At 38.7% G+C, this 19,936-nt stretch overlaps 1 protein-coding gene across 8 annotated transcripts in view; it reads right to left on the bottom strand.

The window, feature by feature from the left end:
- Window positions 1-19,936, bottom strand: part of CEP350 (centrosomal protein 350) — a 78,071-nt gene that overhangs the window by 50,218 nt on the left and 7,917 nt on the right. For 5 of the 8 annotated variants that reach the window (XM_064454505.1, XM_064454511.1, XM_064454508.1 and 2 more), the window contains exons 2-11: window positions 16,641-16,726; window positions 14,981-15,024; window positions 13,921-14,035; window positions 13,001-13,133; window positions 9,861-10,459; window positions 9,212-9,322; window positions 5,682-5,795; window positions 2,490-2,633; window positions 1,035-1,687; window positions 250-371 (exon numbers count right to left, since the gene is read on the bottom strand). In XM_064454505.1, coding sequence (XP_064310575.1) covers window positions 250-371; window positions 1,035-1,687; window positions 2,490-2,633; window positions 5,682-5,795; window positions 9,212-9,322; window positions 9,861-10,459; window positions 13,001-13,133; window positions 13,921-14,035; window positions 14,981-15,024; window positions 16,641-16,716 — 2,111 coding nt within the window. In that variant the 5' untranslated portion in view covers window positions 16,717-16,726. Of the gene's footprint in view, window positions 1-249; window positions 372-1,034; window positions 1,688-2,489; window positions 2,634-5,681; window positions 5,796-9,211; window positions 9,323-9,860; window positions 10,460-13,000; window positions 13,134-13,920; window positions 14,036-14,980; window positions 15,025-16,640; window positions 16,727-19,154; window positions 19,249-19,936 lie in introns of all 8 variants that reach the window. The other 3 variants (XM_064454507.1, XM_064454510.1, XM_064454506.1) reach the window with 2 other exon arrangements.

Below are 19,936 nucleotides of genomic sequence, written 5' to 3'. Positions count from 1 at the left end.
TGATGTCAGCAAAAAATTAACAGCAACCAACATTCACTTTATTTATTTACAGATTCACTAAATACCCATAGCCAATATTTTCACATGCTTCCCTACATCCACTTCCTCTTTACTGTGAGGAATGTTACAATTGCCATAAGGACAATTACTCTAGCTAGAACATGAACTTAAGAGCCTAGTCTATTTTCACCTCTCAGAGATGAATACTAGAGTATTTTTCTCTCTCTCAAAAGGCACACAATGGCTCACCTCAGTAACGGCTGCTGTGGTTCTGAAAGTGACATGTCACTACTTGAAGATGCACTAGGAGGACGCTCTTGAGCTTTGTTTTCTTTGTCGGATTCCCCAGATGGTTGATAACCAGGTCTGGGCTAGAAATGAAGACAACCAGAAAAATACATTTTCAAAACTCTGCAGGCATTTAGAAGCTCTTGTCTCATTAAAATTGAAAAAGCTTACATTTGTCAGTGTAGTATCACATCTTTCCTACCACACAAAGACATTAAAAAAAACATGACATTTAAGTTTTTGTCTCAGCAGAATGTACTGGGGAAAAAAGCTTTGCTCACATACTGAATTAGTTCCACCAAACATATAAATTGATATTAGTCTTTTATCATATATTAATCTTCTTTCATATTCAGTTTCTGATTAGCAAAACAAACTCACTGCTGGTGAAGTTTGTCCACTGACTGAAAGCAACTTCAGACAAAGCTCTTCAATGCACAGTTTGATGTTTACAGTTTTCTTAAGAGCCAACTTTTATAGCTGCTGTTAGCTAATATCCAGAATTCTGCTTCTATTTATAATAGAAAGATGATTTCCATTCACCTTTCTAGTAGGCTTTGCTATGCTGAAAAGTAGCCACTAGCAAGGAGGCTCCAGATCAAAACCACTATCTTTAAGCAACAGCTACACAGTTTTCTTTGTATCCTTCTTAACTGATAACCAGACCAAGTCTTGACCTTCCTAAACATATGACCTCCCATTCCGGCAAACAACTGCAACACATTAAGTTAGTGAATCAGCTATACCTGTGTTTCCTGCACTGTAGGCTGCTGAGGTGGCTCTTCTAAAAATGCACGTTCCAGCAATAGCTTAGAATAGGTTTCCTGTAACCGTTTGGTAGCTGAAGGCTCAGGAGGAGGCACATTCTTCACTTTAGTAAAAGCCTCCTTCTGCTTTCTGTAGAGCTCTTGGAGTCTTTTGTTCTTCTGTTCTGTTGCCTCCTTTTGTGCTTTCTTCTCTTCATTCTGCTTCTTCTTCCTCTCCTCTTGCTGCCTGATGATATATTGACGAACCTCATCTGTATCATAGTGACGTTTCTTAGAGATCACCTGAGGCTCCTCACTGGCAGCTATCTTGTCTGGTTTCCTTTTGGTTGGACTGTGGCTCCTGGCATTTTGAGTAGGCAAAACAGATTTCTGACTCTGTTTTTCCACATCTCTCTCCTGCTTCGTACTCATGGAATCCAACTGCAAGTCATCAAGAATTCCACGTATCTCCACAGGCAGGAAGTCCTTATTTACAGAGGCATGATCTTGGTTATCATCTGGAAGAGCAGCTTCCAGTTTCTTCAGATTATTCTCAGACCGTACTTTACTTCTTGACCTTTCAGAACTTCTTGAAGAGGTTTTATGGGTAACATCCAGTCTAGAATCTGAACCTGTCCTTCCAATACAGCCTGCTAAAGAATAAGACTTGTCAAATATTTCAGGTAAAAATAAAATTTGGGAAATTACATGCCATCACTGAAACAGCTGCAAAACTGAGGATGAGGGAGGAGTGCAGATCTCACTGTAAACATTCTTTTGCTTCACACAGTGTCATAGTCTGACACTGAGCTCACACCCTTTATACTCTTACAAGCCTCACAGGCATAAGCAGAACAGCAGCTACCACCATCCCTTACTTGCACTGTCTGAGATTCTGGATAAATTCTGAAAAGGGCTGGTGGAGGAATCAGTGAAGATTTATGATGCACATGGATGATGTTATATAGTGTCTGGAAGGATCACAATGCCTATAAAACAGGGATGCCCAACCATAGCTTACGTATTACATGCAGCACATCTAGAAAATTCATCTGGCCTGTGGACCACTGCTAGCCATTCCTTTCCCCACTAGCTTCAAGAGGCAGAGACAGATTATAGATGCTCCATATTTTTGGCTGCAACCTATGTCCCATCTTTTCCAGAGCTCCTGAGAACCTTTGCAGCATATACTGCCCCTCAAGTCACATACGTAGGGCATGCTTCCCATGACACCAAGAAAAGTTCGTACTCCACCCAGGAAGAGAGGTTATGCATCCCAACCATGGATGTGAGCAAAATTCTCCCCACTCGAATCCCAAGTTAAGAATAGGAGTTATTTTCTTAAGAAACAGATTACATTCTATCTTGGAAGTCTGCTTTATTCTGCAGACATGCAGTGTTATACAATAAATTAAGTAAAATGAAAAAAGTCCAGTGATAAAAAGTACAACTTACCAGACTTGGCAGCTCGCTCTCGTCCTGTTCTGTCACTAGATACAGCTCTTCTGTCCTGTTCTATTCTGGGAGCTGGACCCAGTATCTTTTTTACTAGCTTTTGTCCCTCCCGCCAGGAGGATGTGCTTATTACATAGTTTCCACCTGCACAATAAGTAATAAAAGTCAAACACTAGATGGATTTTCCAATGTATCAAAAATAAGTATTTATTGCAACCATTCATCATTGCTATACCATTTAGTTCTGCATAAGTGGTACAGCTGCAGTTACACACGCGAGTCATAAGTGATATACCATGAAGACACTCGATAGCTGACTTGCCCAACTACCAGTGCTTAACGACCACACATAACGCAACATAAAACCCCAAAACATACTGTAGCACATTAATGCCCTACAAAAATTGATTTAACAAAGAAGAAAGGGTATATGGGTCTAAAACATACAAGCAAATGTTACTGGGGAGAGGAGAAATATTTGCGGAGGGCTGAAAAGAAGCTGTTCATCTCCACTTAAATAAGGAAAATAAAAAAATTAAAGGCTTTAAAATGTTGTAATAAGAAAATAAAGGTGGGGGATAAAAACCAATTCACCTTCATATTAAAAGAATATTAGCTAATACTCTAGAAAAAAACCTAGAGATTTTTACAGATAATTAAAAGTTGAGATAGGTGTCTTGTCAGGAGTTTAAAAAAATATACTAAGCAGCAGGTGTTCTGTGCCAATGCTAATTCACTGTCCTCTAGCTGGGATTTCTGTGCCATGACTGAGAATAGTTAATATAAACCCTATTAGTTGATACTTAATTCAAGAAGAGACTACCTTGCAGGTTACAAACCCAATCAAAATGTTCTTAGCATTATTTTACCATCCTACATATAATTAAATGATGAAAACTGGGTACAGTGGCATCTTTACCTAATATTGTTTAGATTAAATGCTAAGTTTATTCAACTCACCTTTCATCCCACTAACTTCCAATATTTTTTATTTTTTTTTTAAATAAGGACCATGAAGAGCTTTGGAGAAAAGCATCATATAAAAAAGTAAAGTAGTAATTCAGACTGTTTAGCAGTATCTTATTGCTAGAAAATTACCTAACTTGAAAACGCAATTTGCAGTTGATTTCTAACCATTCAATTTCAGGTTCTACCTCTGACAGCGCTGCCTAAGCACACCCAGACACTGTAGCATGCAAACAACACAGCCAAACAAAAAGGGATCGTGGTCTGGGCCCAATCAGGCTTTGAAGACATGATACCAAAGCAATTTTAAGTGAAACCTAGGGCAGCAGACCAATAGCGTTTTGGCAATCCCAGTCCTCAGTTCCCACTCTCCCTATCTTTTTTTTTTGTTTGTTTTAAACCAGGAGGAGGAAACCCGTTCAGTCAGAAGTCTGTATCCCACTATTCATTCATTTACTAACAGTACTCCTTGATTCCATTGTAAATTATCCAAGTATTTTATAAATCTGTCACTTGAAACGTGTCACTACAAGCCTCTTTGAAACACACGTATCAGCCAAAGACGTTCTCTTGCCAAACTCACTGTTCTCAATTACTTCTGTGTGCATCTAAAAAGGCAGTGTAAAGTCTTATCTTCCATTTCAAGTCAGCTGTTTGAACTGAAACATGCTAACGGAGCAGAACATGAGCTGTGGCTATTTATAGCCTTGGCTATGTTAAGCAGTTTCTTATTGCAATGACTGGAAGTGGGCAGACCATCATGGATATGCCGCTTAGATCCGGTTCTTCTCCTCTAGGTATTTCAGGCCATCATTCTCCTCACATTTAATCAATTATGGAGAACAATCATTGCCATTAAAACTTGCAACAATCTATGTGCTCCTCCCTCACTTGGAACCGTCACAAATATGTAAGTTAGGTAATTACAGTTCCTTATGCATGAATTGATCAGGATAGGAAGGTGCAAATCCATACTTATAACTTACTTTTTTTTAAGTACTAGCATTCATTACCACAAAATATTCACATGCAGCTTTGTGATTTACAGCATGCAGAAGCACATATTCGGTCTCTAAAAAACCCTTTGTAATAATTTTTTAAAGCAGCTTTTTTTTCTTCAAAGTGTTTACTGATTATAGGTCACTGTACATAAGGAGAAAACTTAAAAGGTGCAAGAGATGCTTAACCTCACATGTATTTAAAGAAAAAATTTGCTCTGTAGTGTGCTTGCAGTCGTAACTACTTACTTTGTATGAAAATTAAAGCCAAATACGAAGAAGATGTGGAAGTCTTCCTAATTGTTTTGCTATACACAACATCAAAGATTAACATTATTGGAAAAGTAAGAAGCACTGACAGAATTCCACATGTAGTTAATTTCATTTTCTACTATAAGGCACTTCTCTACAGTAACCTGGTCATATCATCATCTTCAAAATCTTCAATTTTATTTAATAGACAGTGGAAATGTCAGACAGCAGTGAATATAAAAATGTCTTAATTGGTAAAAGAAATAAACATTCCTTTATAAATATCAAGACTTGTAAGGCTTGTCAGGGAACATGTTTTTACATTCTTTCACTAACTGAAAAAGCCCTGAATGGGTCAAGCACTTAAGGTGCAGGACAGCAACAACCTGACACAGGACGTAGAAGAATGAGAGGCAGAAGGATATCACGTTCTCTGCCTTCCCGCTGTGAAATCATACAAAAGAACAGCTTTCACTGCAGTCCCTCCTCACAGATGACAGCAATTTGGCAAGTCCCGCTGGTGCTGATTTTAATATCACCTCCACTCCTCCTCTCAGCATTATTCACTGAGCTGTAGGTCAGGCACTAACCAACTTCAACACAAACAAAACAGAAGCAGGATCCAGAAGAGTGCTATGGCTACTTTTTGTCTGTATTGGCCTGATAGACACCTAAGGATACCCACGCTCCCCCCCAAGAAACACAGACTCTTCAGCAGTTTCCATAAGGTGCGCATAGCAAGTGCAAAGGCAGAAAATTAAAATAAACGAAAACAAGCACACACAGCCAACCAATCAATAACAAAAACACACACATCCCCAATGCAGCATACAGTCTACAAACACACAAAAGCAGCATTGTTGCACATCTGAGAAGACTTTGAAAGCAATAAGCTTTAATTTTTCTTTATTTCTTGAGAAAAAACTCATCTCTGAAGAACATGCGACAGTCTTCCCTCTACAGTAGAGCTAGTCACCTTGTTTGGACTCTGGACTTGACAACCGTGTCAGTTTTTGCACTTTCCGCACTGGTCTGGTTGCTTTTTTCTCTTTGTTTCTCTCACTAGGTTTTCCTTTCACTGTTGAATCCTCTAAAAACAAATAAAAGCGATTAAGTGATATCCCACAGGAAAGAACACAGAATAACAAGCTTGCTTCAATATGTACATTGAAAAACCGGAACTCAGAGAAACACAATAAAATTCACTTACTCTTCCAGATTATATACTGAGATCAATTACCCTCAGTCCAGCATTTTAAAATCCTCATAGCACAAAAATTTTGAATCACGTGCTGTTTACCTATGCACTGGAGCATGGCAAAGCCACAGCAACGCCATAATAGATCTCTACAAAGTTCATTTTTAAAGAAATATTGACAGTTTGACAGGAACAATTGTTGGTTCTCTTCTACTATATATATTACCTTTTACAGCATTCGTGTTCCACAAAAAGATGTAGTTCCTTCCTGCCTGAAGCACACGGGCTGCTGCTTCCACATTAACGCATGACAGCACATCTACTGTTGCCTCCATGCTGGAGCATGAAAGACAGGATACCCGTGTGCTCTACTGTCTGCAAAACGTGTCGCAGAATTCACCCAGTGATGCAGAACTATTCTGTATCACATAAGCCCTCATTTACAACACAATTAGGTTTTAGGCTTTAGAGATGCCAGGAACACTCACCAAAGATCAAGTCATATTTTACCACATCTTCACATTAGGGCAAACAAAAGGAAACCTGAGATGTGGCTCAATCACCACCCCAGAGAGTGAGCTTCCCAGCTCCCTAAGGTACAAAGCAGAGACAATCATTGCCCAAGAAGGACAGGAAAGCTGTATACTCAGTCTCAGCAGTCTACACTGGACATTTTCAAAGATTTGTTAAAGCGCTTTAGTTTACATGCCTCGAAGACGTTATTTGCTTAATCCCAAAAGTGAACTGTAGATAAGGAACTCCACAGCCGCTATTACCTGTTTTCTTGTTCCTCTTCTATAAAGAACATGATCAGGCAACCTAAAACAACCAGAATGCAACCCCCTCCATTGATAGATCCGAAGCTTTATTTTGATGCCAATACTAACTTTTACAGCCCTTAATTTCAGCTGAATCCATTCTCTGATGGATGCCCATACAAAGTATCAGAGACAGAACAACAGGTCTCTGACTGTTGGAACGGAATTTTAAGAGTCTTTCTTCCCCTTAATATCCTTTCCTTACAAATTTCCCAGTTGTTATTGAGGCTGACAACGAGCACAGGGAAGACAGAAACAATGCATCAAATACCAGAGGCCTCAGTGACTGTATTTGCAGAAATCTAGTTTGCCACCTCACCTCTTTCAGTGGCAAACAGTTTCTTCCTGATACCAGGAAACTGCAGGCTGCTTCCGCTCACTCTATTCGTATTACAGCAATTCCGTTATTGTAACGCCAATCCTAAACATCTTTAAGACAGAATTACTGGAAGCTTGGGGTCCACACAATATCCTTTAGCCAAACTGTTAAACCAAGATAAAGATATTCTGTATGGTCTACACTTACATGTAAAAAGCTCGCTGTAGTGAAGAACAATGTTTCTGCAGATATTAGAGATCTTATAGCTTATTTTAGCACTAGAGAGCATGGAACAGTTTTGATACAACTGACTGTACACACCCAAAACTCCATATGCTCTAACTTTAATACAGGATTAACACATGGATAGATAACCTGACAACCTAAAAATATATTTACAGTATATTTTATGTGCAGCACTAGCATGTGATTACTTGGAATCAGCTATTCAATATAACCTTTTCAGGTCAGAAAGGAGACTCGTTCCACAACAGCTGTTCTATGCAGGTCATCGGGACAGGCGTACAGCTGAACACACACACAGCTCCCTCCTTCTGTAGGCAGAAGCCCACTGAACACATGATCCAAACGCCTTTTTAACTGGCCCTACCTCTTCAACGAAAGTTTTCAAAAATATGGATTTCTATAGAGGCCTCATGAATCATTCATATTATGCTTCTCAAAACAAAAAATGCTAGTGTAGATGAAAAGTCTTCAGAGATTTGGCATTAAATGCACGGACCAATGCTGACGAGTATTTGCAGAACAATTTTATTGAAAAGAAGCTGCTCTCCTTTCTGAACTTTTTCTGGAGTGATTCCAGAAAAATTCCTCAGTGTCTTGTCAAGCTGTACAAGTAAAAGAAACTAATGATTTCCATACCAGCCACTACACTATCAACATACAAAGAGGTTTACAATCTCATCACATTTCCTCCAGTCTTAAATGTTTTGACCAATGAGAACTGTTATTTTTAATATGTGATAAACAAACTCTTAAGCTGCAAAAATAGAGGTTCTCAGGGATTTTATACCTTCCATCCCCTTCTTTCTTATTCATCTGATCTCTTCCCCCTCCCCCAACCCAGTCAGTCAGAAGTAATTCAACTTTACAGCACTCCACTGTAACCAGCCTAGCAGATCAAAAAGCACACTTGGGCATCCTACCCTGTACCACCCAGAGAAAAGAGCTGCCAATGGTACTGCAGTTCTTCAGAGTGAAAAAATAATAAAGATTGAGTCTCAGAGCAGTACGTTTGAAAAAATAAAGCATATATTACAGTTTTGGTATTTTAGCAGCATAACTATCAAGCAAATATACAGGATCTTTTATCATCTTTGTTCATATTTTTAAGAATCAGAATATTGTGTTGCTAAATGAGTCCATCACATGAGAGACATTTTCCCCCCCATGTTGACATTTTGCAACAATGATATTTAATGTTTTTCAAAAGACCATTAAGTAAAGAGGAATGAGTAGCAGTTTTCTAAGTTTTTAGCATTCAACATTCTCTCCTACGCTTTCATGTGGAATAAATCCCAAAGGTAAAGTTCTGTTAATTTACCACTGCAAAGGTACACAGTTCCCACTCCCATATCCTATCCAAGCCTTACAATAACCATGGTAAAAGAGCAGCAGAGAAAATAAAATCTAGATTATTAAAAAGTTTCTTAAAACTTCTTCTGGTGTACCTGTTCTCCCACCCCTCAGGGAATCCAGGGAAGAACGCTAAAAAAAGTCCTTGTATACAAACCTCTGGGACATAAATTTCTCTAAGAACTTCAAGACTTGGATTATCCTGATACAAAGCACTAAACTTCTACAAGTTCAGAGATATTAAACCAACCTAATGCCATATAATCTCACCTCCACCACACATACCTGAAGGCATACCGCTTTTACTGCAGGCTACCTACTGCATATTAAACAAGCATTCCCAGAGACTTGCCACAGCAGATGCCCCTCATCCCCCCTTTAACTACCTATACGTTCCAACTAAACCACTAACAATTCCCAAAGCAGCTTCAGGACTGACAATTTGTTAACACCAATATATTTAGCACTCATTCTTTCGATTTTTTGTTTCAATGACTTTGTAGACTTGTACAAAACAAATTTCTCTGCCTCTTAGAGAAGGTTGTGTGGGTTAACCCATTCAGTGTGTGTCTCACCTGTTAAGTGGAGTGCTATCTCTCTATACAGCTCTCGACTAATGTGAAATTCATTCTCATGCCAGATCTTTCCATCTGGAGTGCGAATCTTTGTTTCGGCAGGATTGAAACCTGAAAGTAAACAATTTAAGACTTTAAAATAATGATATAAAGTGTAAATAAAGCTTTTTCAGAGTGGAAGGGGTGGGAAACTGCCAAGTAAGAAAGGAACTACTTGAATTTCTAATGCTAAATTAGAAGAAAGCAATATATCAGTCTGCCACTTGCTCACAGTTGAAAAACAGCGGACTGGATGAAGAAAAGATTATTAAAAATGTGAAATGCTTTCTCAATCAACACAATGTTACTAACCTCTGGGACCGCAAAAAAAAGAAGCTTATTGTATAACTGTTTGGGTTTCTTTTGATTTTCTTTTTTATAGTAGTTTGTAAGAAGAGAGAGGAAGAATTTCAAAAGAATCCACAATTCTGTAAATTGGCAATAAATTTTTTGTTTCTTGTCCATATCTGTGATCAAGCCATGCTATCCACTCCTGTATTGCCCAAACACAGCTATGAGTCACATTCATGCTTTGACATGTTGCTCAGTGAACTGAACCCTGCTTCTTCACCACATATAACCAACCGGGAGGGATTCTGTACCTCCATACCTCTGTATGATGGAGCAGCAGGTGCAGCTGCCACTTTCCTGACTTTGGGAGTCACCGCATTCTCTATGTTTGTGATCACGACAGGTTGCTCAGCATATCCCACGTGCTGCCGTCTGCCACCTAGCTCTTCAGAATGCTCCCACTGCTTTCGAATCCGCTCCTTCAGCTTCTCCAACTTTGCATCATGTTGCCGCCGTTTCAAGATTTCCAGCCTATGAGCACTAGAAGTACTTGTGGCAGAAGGGGAAGACACTTTCAGTTCACTGTCCTGGGATGCATTACTCTGAGGAGTTTTAGTGCTACTCTCATCTCCTCTGGAGCCAGGAGTTTTTTCCTCTTCCAATCTTGGAGCTGTTGCAACCTTAAGAAATGCCTCATTATTGTGCAAGGCATCAATTGCTGGTCGGTCATTTAAATACCTAACAACAGTCTCATCTGCAGCAGAAGAACATGGGCTTTCAAAATCTCTGCTGTGTAGATCCCGTTCATCTTGGTCATGTATCATAAGGCCTGTTATTTCAGTCTTCCCTTCTGCTTCGCCAAAGTCCAAACTAGAGAGCAGTTGCTTGGCCTCAAGTTGGCTAGAATTGTATGTATCCCTGATGTAATAGAAGGAAAAAGAAAATCACCATCAGAAACACAACCGTAGGACCTTCCAACTCAGCAATCAGCATGTTCATTAACTAAAAAAACGACTTCTTATGCCTTGTCTCCACTTTGAAGGCAAGTTCTTTTGAACTTTGATCACTGATCACCGTATATTTAATAGTGCAAGTCTGACAAAACTGAAAGAGGTTTCTGTTCAAAATTTAACTTTCTGCGCTCTCTAGCTGAACAGGACTATATAGTAAGTTGAGGAGTTGAAACTAGGGCATGTTGAAAAATAAGCAAGCAGTAGTGTCACCCTTTCATTTAAAAAGAAAAGCTTTAAATAAAAAAAGTCTAAAACTTAAATGAGAAGCATCATAAAATATGTTCTGTAAAACAAAGCAATGCACACATGCACAGTTCCTGGAGCACATATTCATTAGCTGAGAAAACAAACTGCACCCAACCCCCTGCCCTGTATTTTAGCATTAGAAAGGTAAGACCCTGTCAAGAACTTCAGAGTAAACTGCCTATATTGCAACAAATGTCACACACATGCCTGTCATCATACAGTGCAGTAATCGTTACCAATCAACATAAAAGTTGAGTGGTTTAATTGTACAGAATTTTACCAGAACTATATATAAATATACACACACAAATTAATTGTCTACTCAGCGCTTGTCAGGCCACACCTGGAGTACTGTGTACAGTTCTGGTCCCCGCTATACAAAAAGGATGTGGACAGGCTGGAAGGGGTCCAGAGAAGGGCCACCGAGATGCTCAAAGGACTGGGAAGCCTGCCATATGAGGACAGGCTGGGAGAACTGGGTTTGTTCGGCCTTGAGAAAAGGAGGCTTAGAGGGGATCTCATCCCCATGTACCAGTACTTAAGGGGCAGCTACAAAGAAGATGGAGACTCTCTTTTCACAAGGAGTCCCATGGAGAGGACAAGGGGGAATGGACACAAGTTGCTCTTGGGGAGATTCCGATTGGACACCAGAGGGAAATTTTTCACACTGAGGACAGTCACCATTGGAATAATCTCCCCAGGGAAGTGGTTGACTCGGCCACGTTGGACACCTTTAAGAGTCGTCTGGACAGGGTGCTGGGCCATCTTGTCTAGACTGTGCTCTTCCTAGAAAGGTTGGACTAGATGATCCCCAAGGTCCCTTCCACCCTGTGGTTCTGTGATTCTACCCGTTATTCTGTTTTTTGTTGTCTTACGCACACTTTAAGCATAGGCTACAGGCTGCTCTTAGAGAAGGACTAATGTGTTAATGCACTAGCTCTGATATTAATCCCCAAATGAAGTCCCCCCAATGTCATACAGTCTTCTGACTGTAAGAAAGCTCTTATTTTCAATTTAATATAATGGCATGAGTCTAGCTGCTCTCATTTTCTTCCTTTCCCTGAAGTCTGTCAAATTTACTACATGTTTTTTAAAAACTAGTAACTGATGTATGTAAGTTATTCCAGATAGGGTAGACAACAGAGCTGTTTGATTAACAAAGCTGACCCAAGATTACACAGCTGATCCAAATCAGCCTCCCATGCAACAAGGAAGAATCACCTCACAGCTAACAGAAGAAGCAGAAAAGGAGACCAAAACTTAGATGTTAGGATAACAATTATTAATAAAGATGTAGTGGTATAAAAACAAACAAACAAAAAACCAACTCTACCCTAATCAGTCAACAGCAATTTGACTTCACTGGGAGAACATTCAGAAAAAAATGCAAAGTATGTGTTAGAACCCAATAAAAAAACCTACTAAAAACTATTACCAACAGAACAAAGCTACTCATTGGGATAAGACCTGTGCAAAGGACACACACTGCTTATAAAATAAGGAACTGAAGAAGGTATAGTAAGGGTATTCTAGGCTCTGGTATTTCAGCAAGTTGTAACTAGTTTATTTCTGCTGCAGGTTCTCTTCCTTTCTGAAAGCTTTTGAGGTATCTTATATTCACTACAGTACTTAACTTAGGCTATGAAAAACAGGCTTTACACATTTTCCTCCATTCCTCACACCCCACCGTGTCCTACAGTCTGGAATGTTCTGTGCTACTTTTTCTCCTTTGTACAGCTGTTCTTATTTGGGTTTCTCTCACACACAAAAACTGAATGCATCTTTAGTACTAAATGTTCTTGCTCTACACTGTCTTATGGTAATACATTTGGGAACATGCTGAAGAACTAATGAAGCAAAGTTGGAAAAGCATGAAGAAATACTCTTTTTGGTCCTTATTACTGAAACTAAATACCTATCAAACCTATCAGGTCACTCCCACAGGCCACAGCCACACCAACTGGATGATCTGGCCCCATTTCAACACATTTGACTTTAAACTCATATCCACTGAACAAAAAATAAATTTGTAACCTTTTTTAGGAAAGGAAGACCGTATTATCCAATACCACATGTTGCTCATTTGGGTGGGTGAGGGGAGGAAGCAAATCAATTTTTGAGGAGTTGCCAGAAACATCATTATAGCTTAATTCTGATCTTAGCATATTCTTCTTTCATAGTCAACTGTCCCAGCACTGACCTGTATGAAGCCAATGGCTCACGAAATTCCACACGATTGCTTTTTTTCACATTGCTTTCAAGAGTGGTTGCTCGAAGAGGGCTGCGTGAGGACTTCTCCTTGCTGGATTTGTTTTGGCTGGAGGACCGGGAAGCTGAAGCAGAAACCAAAGAACCCTCTATGTACCTATCTCTCCAGAAAGAGAAGGTTCTTGGTGGTGAAAGATTAAGAGCACAGTTTTTCTTGTATTTAAGCAGCACTACAAAATTGCATTTGAAGTACTCCCTCTCTTTTTCAACAAGCTGATTTCAACAACCAGGAGCAAGGTGGTAAGTGCTTGAAACTGATTATATTTAAAGAGAGAGGTAATAATGCTTAAACATTAATTTTCCAACCTAAATTATTCTATAAGTGATTAAATCTGTGAAAGTTGACTGTGTTGCCACTAGAGGTCGATCTGTCTGTTCTTCTCCAGTGCCACACTACCAGAATGCTCTAAATAGTTACTATTTAAAACAGGGGCTTACTTCTTATAAACAAATGCTCTCCTTAAATGAAATAAAGGCAGCATCAGATTTAGCATTCTATCAGGGCGTAACAGTCAAACAAACATTAAAAATTATAAACAGCTGGTCCAGTGTAAGCATAGGCATATACAATTGTTATCCAAAATCCCCACCAAAACACAATATCAGAATGGGATAAGCACTGCTCGCTCACAGCCAGGAAGTCCTGTCACTCCCTCTAGCCAGGTGACTATGATAGCACGCTTTCTTTCCTAAGCTGAGGGAAGAACACATTATTAATTAAACTCTAATTGCCCAGGAGAAATTAAAGATCATTAGCAGGAGACAACTTGGGGGCAGAGAGGAGAAATCAAGTTTTCCCAGAATGCAGTGGCTTTATGCTGCCTTACATGCTCTGTCCTCATCAATACATACCCTTCCTGCTTATTTTCCTGCTAGCACTAGCAGACGACTTCTTGGCATCCATGACAGAATCGAATACAGCTGTGCTGGTGGGAGCTATTTCCAATTTGTTCTCTATATGACGTAGCTAGAATTTGAAGAGAATGCAAATTAGAATATTGTTTTCAATTTTTAAGCTACAGGTTTTTTCCCCTAACATGACAAATTTTTCAACATTTTCATAAAGAATAAAACTGCAGGCAAAAGCAACTTCACAAGGCTCATGTTGCAAAACTGTATAGCCTTATGGCCAGAAACTACATAAGATTATTAAGATTTGTTTAAAAAGATTATCTAAATTAGGTTTTGTTGCATAGTTTTGTTTCCATAAGCAGGCTGTTGCGAAGAAATTAATAACATATAATTCAGAGTCTTAATGGTTGGCCAGAATGAAATATTAATTCTACTTGGAATAAATTCTACAATACTTTATTCAAAATGGAGCATGATACAAGATTAAACATGTAAAACCCCACAATGATGCTCAACTATTTAAAAAAAAAAAAAAAAAAGAGGGACACAGCGTTGGAAAGAAATGAATTCCCCAAAAAACCCAAGCTGTTTGGTTTCACTGAAGCCAGGATTTAGAAGCTAGTGTGATATTTTAAGCACCTAAGTTATGCTCCCACAGAAAGACAGCAATTTCAGTGCTCAAAGATGGAAAATTATGAAATACATTGTGTTGTCCTAATTTCTGACTGGTTTGGGTAAGCAGGGGAGAGCTATTATTCAAGATTTCAGAAAAATGAAAAGTTGCCACTTTAGTAAACAGAAAGGTAATATTACACTCATGAATTAGCAGGAATTACTATACTCAAGACTAAGCTTACTGTGGCAAAAATTTCTGGTATTGTGTGTGGAGAACATTTTCCAAGATACAACAATGTTCAACACGCATGTACTCCAACCACTTGCCCTATTTTTAACTTGTTTAACAGACAATCACTGAGCAAAACACTTTGGTTAAAGCTTTTGTAGCCGTTAACTGATTTAAAAGGGTTAAGAAAAAAAAAAGAAAAAAACCAGTACTTACCGCAGCCTTAGTCTGAGAAAAAGTAGCCCATGCTGCAGTTAGATCTTACAAGGCAGAAACAAAGAAATAAATTTCTCATTAGTACATGGAAAACAATGAAATAAAATGTTGCTTCAAAATAATTTTCATGGGCTCACGGATCAAGTTCTTTTAATGACTCCATTCCAGCCTGTAAATCTCCTCTACGAGAGGCTGTTATCGGTCAAGACTCACCTTAATAGAGCAATAAAATATTTAATGTAAAATTTAATGAGTTCACTGAGTTAAGTTGAATGCATTATTACACTTGCAATCAAATCTACCATACGTTATAAAAGGCATTTAGAAGATAAAATAAAGCTGGTTATCTACCCCAACACAAACATCTTACATTTTTCCATTACGCTACAGTTTTAACTGCTTTTTTTCCCCTTCTGTTGTCTTTTCCAGTAAACTAAGCATGAATACATGGTCACTGAAAGACTCTACTCAAAAAACAAGCTTTGCACACGTGAACTTTTGAAGAGTAATCTTTTTGAACTGTATACCCTACAAACAAAATAGAAGCAATGTTTGCGAAGAACAAGTAGGAGGCACTCATCAGCTTCAGCCTTTCAATACAAACAGACAGCACGTGCTTTACGCGCAATCCAGTTCAGTAGGATGCAGTAGTATTTTCCTCCAAAAATATTTACTTCCTCAGTTTCCCCCTCTTCTGGTTTCTAGTGGTTTTCTTCTAATCTAATGGTTTATACAATGCAGCATACAAAACCTTAATGTGTGTCAGAACTATGGAGAGTAGTGGTATTAGTTAAAAAAAATATAATCTTTTTCTTATCGTACAAAAGCTGCCAATTTAATTTCAGGTAAGATGCAACAACACAAAGGAAGAGGTTTAAGGAAGTAACATAGAAACAACTTTGTTTTGACTTCAAGAGATGGTGCTTCATGTCTACAGAACACCTCAGTTTCACAAGGTACATAACTTTAAAAGAAGCAGAACATATCGCAGGAAACAATCAGCAATAATCTCCTCTTACAGATAAAATAATAATCTGTCTCTACTTTTAAAATCACTTCTGTAGTCCAGTTTTGTCATAGTGGAGAGCATAAGACTGATCTTGAACCACACACTTAACATGCAACTCAGCTGCTCTACAGACTAAAGCCTTCTTCCTCTCAGGGGTGTATTGTAATCCCCCCCCCCCCCTTTCCTAAATTACAGAGCAACCATGACAGTAAAAAGCTAACAGAATTTCTCCAGTTCAGGGAGACAGAAGTGCTGTAAGTCATCTTAGTGGTGATGTACTGCCTTATTCAAGAGTTTTTAGCTCCTCATCACTTTGGAACTGAGCAAGAGTCAGGACCAACTGCCCCTCTCGCACTTCTTTCAAGAGTCCTGTTCCTGTATTGTTCCACCTCTATGGCATTCAGAAAAATCTGTCTCTGTGCCGTCTTGGCAACCATATCAAATGCTGGCAATTCCTAATGCAGATCAGCAAATACTCTGCAGATCAGAGTAGAAAACTGCTATCTCTTCAGAAAGGAAGCCATACTACACATGGTCTTAGCTTCCAAACTGAGGCAAGAGAATGCTTTGTATAAAAGCTCTCCAAAGTTTTGAACAACTCATGATAAAACTTCTTCCAAAACAAGACAATAAAACAGAAAAAATCCATACCTCTGGTAGAATCCTTGTTTTGGTTATGCCTCGGATTTTGTAGAGGCACCTCATCTGACTTGTTGCTCCACATCATGTCAATTTATCTTAAAAAAAAACCAACTCATGTCAGAATCAGAGAGATATAAAGTAAGGACAAATGTATCTTATGCTAGAGAACATAACCTTATTGCTATGATGAATGTTCACCTCATACGGTGATTTCAAACTCACACCATGAACAAAATCAGAAAATCAGCACCAAATCTCAAATGCGTTTACAGCTTCCAGTTGTTCAAAAACCACGTAATTCTGTGGATAAAGAGGGGTTTGCTTCTGTTCTTGTTTTATTTGCTACAAAGAAGAGTGGACTTGATAAAAGGAAACCCAGACGTCACGCAATTTAGATCATATTAGCAAGTGTTCCAGCAAGTCTGAAGATGACCACACTGAAACAATGCACGTGAAGTAACAGAGGGTAACAGAGGCTGTACTACGTGACTTGAACCTATAAAGTTTGGCAAAAACACCTAATTCTGCCAATGACAGGTTAATGTGTCACCTATCTCTGTTAAAGGAAAAGGCAGAACAGAACTGCACAGCAGGACACTACAGCCAGGAAAAAAAAGACAAGGCAGGAGCTGCTGCTGCTTTCCAGTGAATCTAAAAAAGCATGAACCCCTCTGAGTAATAAACAAGGTAGCCACTATGACCAGAGGAGTTTTTAATAAGAAGAAGAAAAAACAAAAAAGCTACTCAATCAGGAAAGACAATTTCTAAAAGAAAAGGCAGGTAATTCATGCAAATAGTTACTTCTCATTACTTTCACTGCAAAAGATGGGCTGTCATAGGTAAATCTGTAACAGACTTTAAAGTGCTATATAAGGAAAAAATTAAGTTTAAGAGATCTAAGAGGAGCTTATTCAGCCAACAAGAACTCTGATTAGTCAGTACTGCCGCTGCCCTCTCACCAAGCACCTCCTGTCTGGTGGCATGTGCTTACTGAACTGTCTTCACAGCAGACAAGAGGGCATTTCCATTATGGAAAGAAAAAATTAGGTGACCACAGAATTCATACAAGAAGTTCTGGACCTCTGAAAGAGTCACAAAGGCACATTTTCCTCTCTCTTCTCTCATGCATTCCCAGATACATTTTTTTCTTATTTTCTTAACTTCTGAAAATTTCTTTTGCTTTCACTTCCCTACATAGTGTGCCACATAAAAGGGCATTCACATACAAAGTTCATTCTTCTGATAAAAGGTGACCAAACATTCCACTAAATTAATACTGTGTACTACTTACTGGAAGAGATCATTGCCTGTATATTTTGTGATGAGGATTTTAAGGATACTTACAGAGACCAACAGTGAAGTTCAGTTGTATACGTTGTATTTATGGCAGTAAGTTATCCCACAAAACTGTTCTTATACCCCAAGAAAGACTATCAATAATAAGAACACAGGTCTTCAAAAGACCTTTAGTTCTGCCTGTCTTTAAAGCAGCCAAATAAATGTTAGAGTGTGGTAAAGTTATGTGAGCTTATACTCGTGGGTACAGAAACACACATACACACACATTGGTGAAGTCTGCAATAATGCAGAAATTCTAGGAAGAAGTGGGGGTGTTTTGTTTTGTTTTTTAAGTATCTAGTTATGGGCAGAGAGCCAAGTGAAGTTAGAAAACCCTGCTTCTAGGACAGGTGCTGCAGAACTCATTCATGCAGAACTGCAGCTTTGTGCCTCACATCATTCGTGCAGTAAACCATAAGGCTGCCCTGCCCTGGAAATCATCTAACTGACCTTCTCCATCACTGGGGCAAAGAGCTGTTTTGCTAGAAAAGTAGAAAACAAGTATTAATAAAAATGGGGGAATTTTCCATACAGAACCAATTTTGAGGGCTGCTGGAAACATTGTATCATACCATTATCAGTTTCTTGCCCAAACATAAACGTAAAAAGATCTACTCAATATGTAAATTTAGCATAAGAGAACTTCTGGACAAGCAACCATTCTTAAGGGATTAAGTATCCCTCTTCATGTAACTGCTTAGGATTTAGTCTTACCATCAGAATTACTAGCATAGATCAAAGAATTTATGGACTCGAATTGTTCCCATTATTATACACACACAAATCTATATGGTTTATTTTATGATGCTCCCAAAAACATAGTATTGTAATATACTATAGGTACTCCTTAACTCTCTACAAAAAGTACCAGATCAATTAAAAAGCTTTGAAATTGCTTGTTATACCTTTCATCCTAACAGTCAAATAAAAGCTGTCAGTCCTTTACCTGAGCTGAACGGAACACAAGTCAGACAAACGGTGAACACACTTTTGAGAACACCTTTGTTCTACTAATAACTCACAGATGTTTGCTGATGATCACTAACGGTCAGTAATTCTGTCTCAATGCCTTGGTTCAAAAGCACATGACACCCCTCTGTAAAAGGGCCCCCCAACCTCTCCTCCTTTCTGTACAAGCTGTGAAGTAATCACAAAACATCCTGCTTTATTTCTCCCAAGGAATACCTGCAGTGCTGGCTCCACGTGTACGATACGACTTACTGGCTTCAGTGCAGCCAGCTGAGATCCACCAAGCAGTTTTGCTTAACTTGGGTTGCTGCTGTTTGAAAAAAAAGACATGAAGAACTGAGAATTCTGGAGCTGTCTACAGTTTCAGGAAGCCAACATGGCAGTAGCTTTCAGTCATGATGCCATCTTCATAACTATAAGAGTTTGGGGTTTAGATGTGTCCCCCTCCCTCCTTTGGAAGGGTGGGAGAAATTCATCAGCTTTTCAGAACCTACTTACAAATCATGTTGATTCCCACCAACCTTTGAATTCATACAGATTAACAGAATAACTTCTTTCTATTGTCACAGCTTACATTAATAAGCAGCACCCTACAAAAACCAAGTGCTTGTATAATTCAATACCATGTCTCTACAAGAAGTTAAACCAGACAGAGAAGGCACTTCAATGCTATCAAGAGTACAGATAGGGGGTGGGGGAGAAAACAAAAAATAAAATCAAAACCACAGGTGACATGTCTGTTTACAGGATTTACATGCAGGGTAGTGGACCAGTTAAACATGAAAATAAAGTGAAATTAATATTGCCTAGAAAATACTACCACACTAAAAATATATGCAAAAAGAAGTTTAAATTATATTTGAAAACACATCAACACAAAAGTTGTCTTGACATCGCATGAACAACTTTACGAAGAAACACATTGCAAAGATTACATTCCAAAATGACTGCTTCAAAAAGATTTTTTTTTTTTGCTAAACTAAATGATCTCACACTAT

The sequence above is a fragment of the Phalacrocorax carbo genome, chromosome 6 (assembly GCF_963921805.1).
Source record: "Phalacrocorax carbo chromosome 6, bPhaCar2.1, whole genome shotgun sequence".
Lineage (NCBI taxonomy): Eukaryota > Metazoa > Chordata > Aves > Suliformes > Phalacrocoracidae > Phalacrocorax > Phalacrocorax carbo.
Note: the sequence above shows the minus strand (reverse complement) of the source record. Positions and strands in the feature narration are given on the sequence as shown.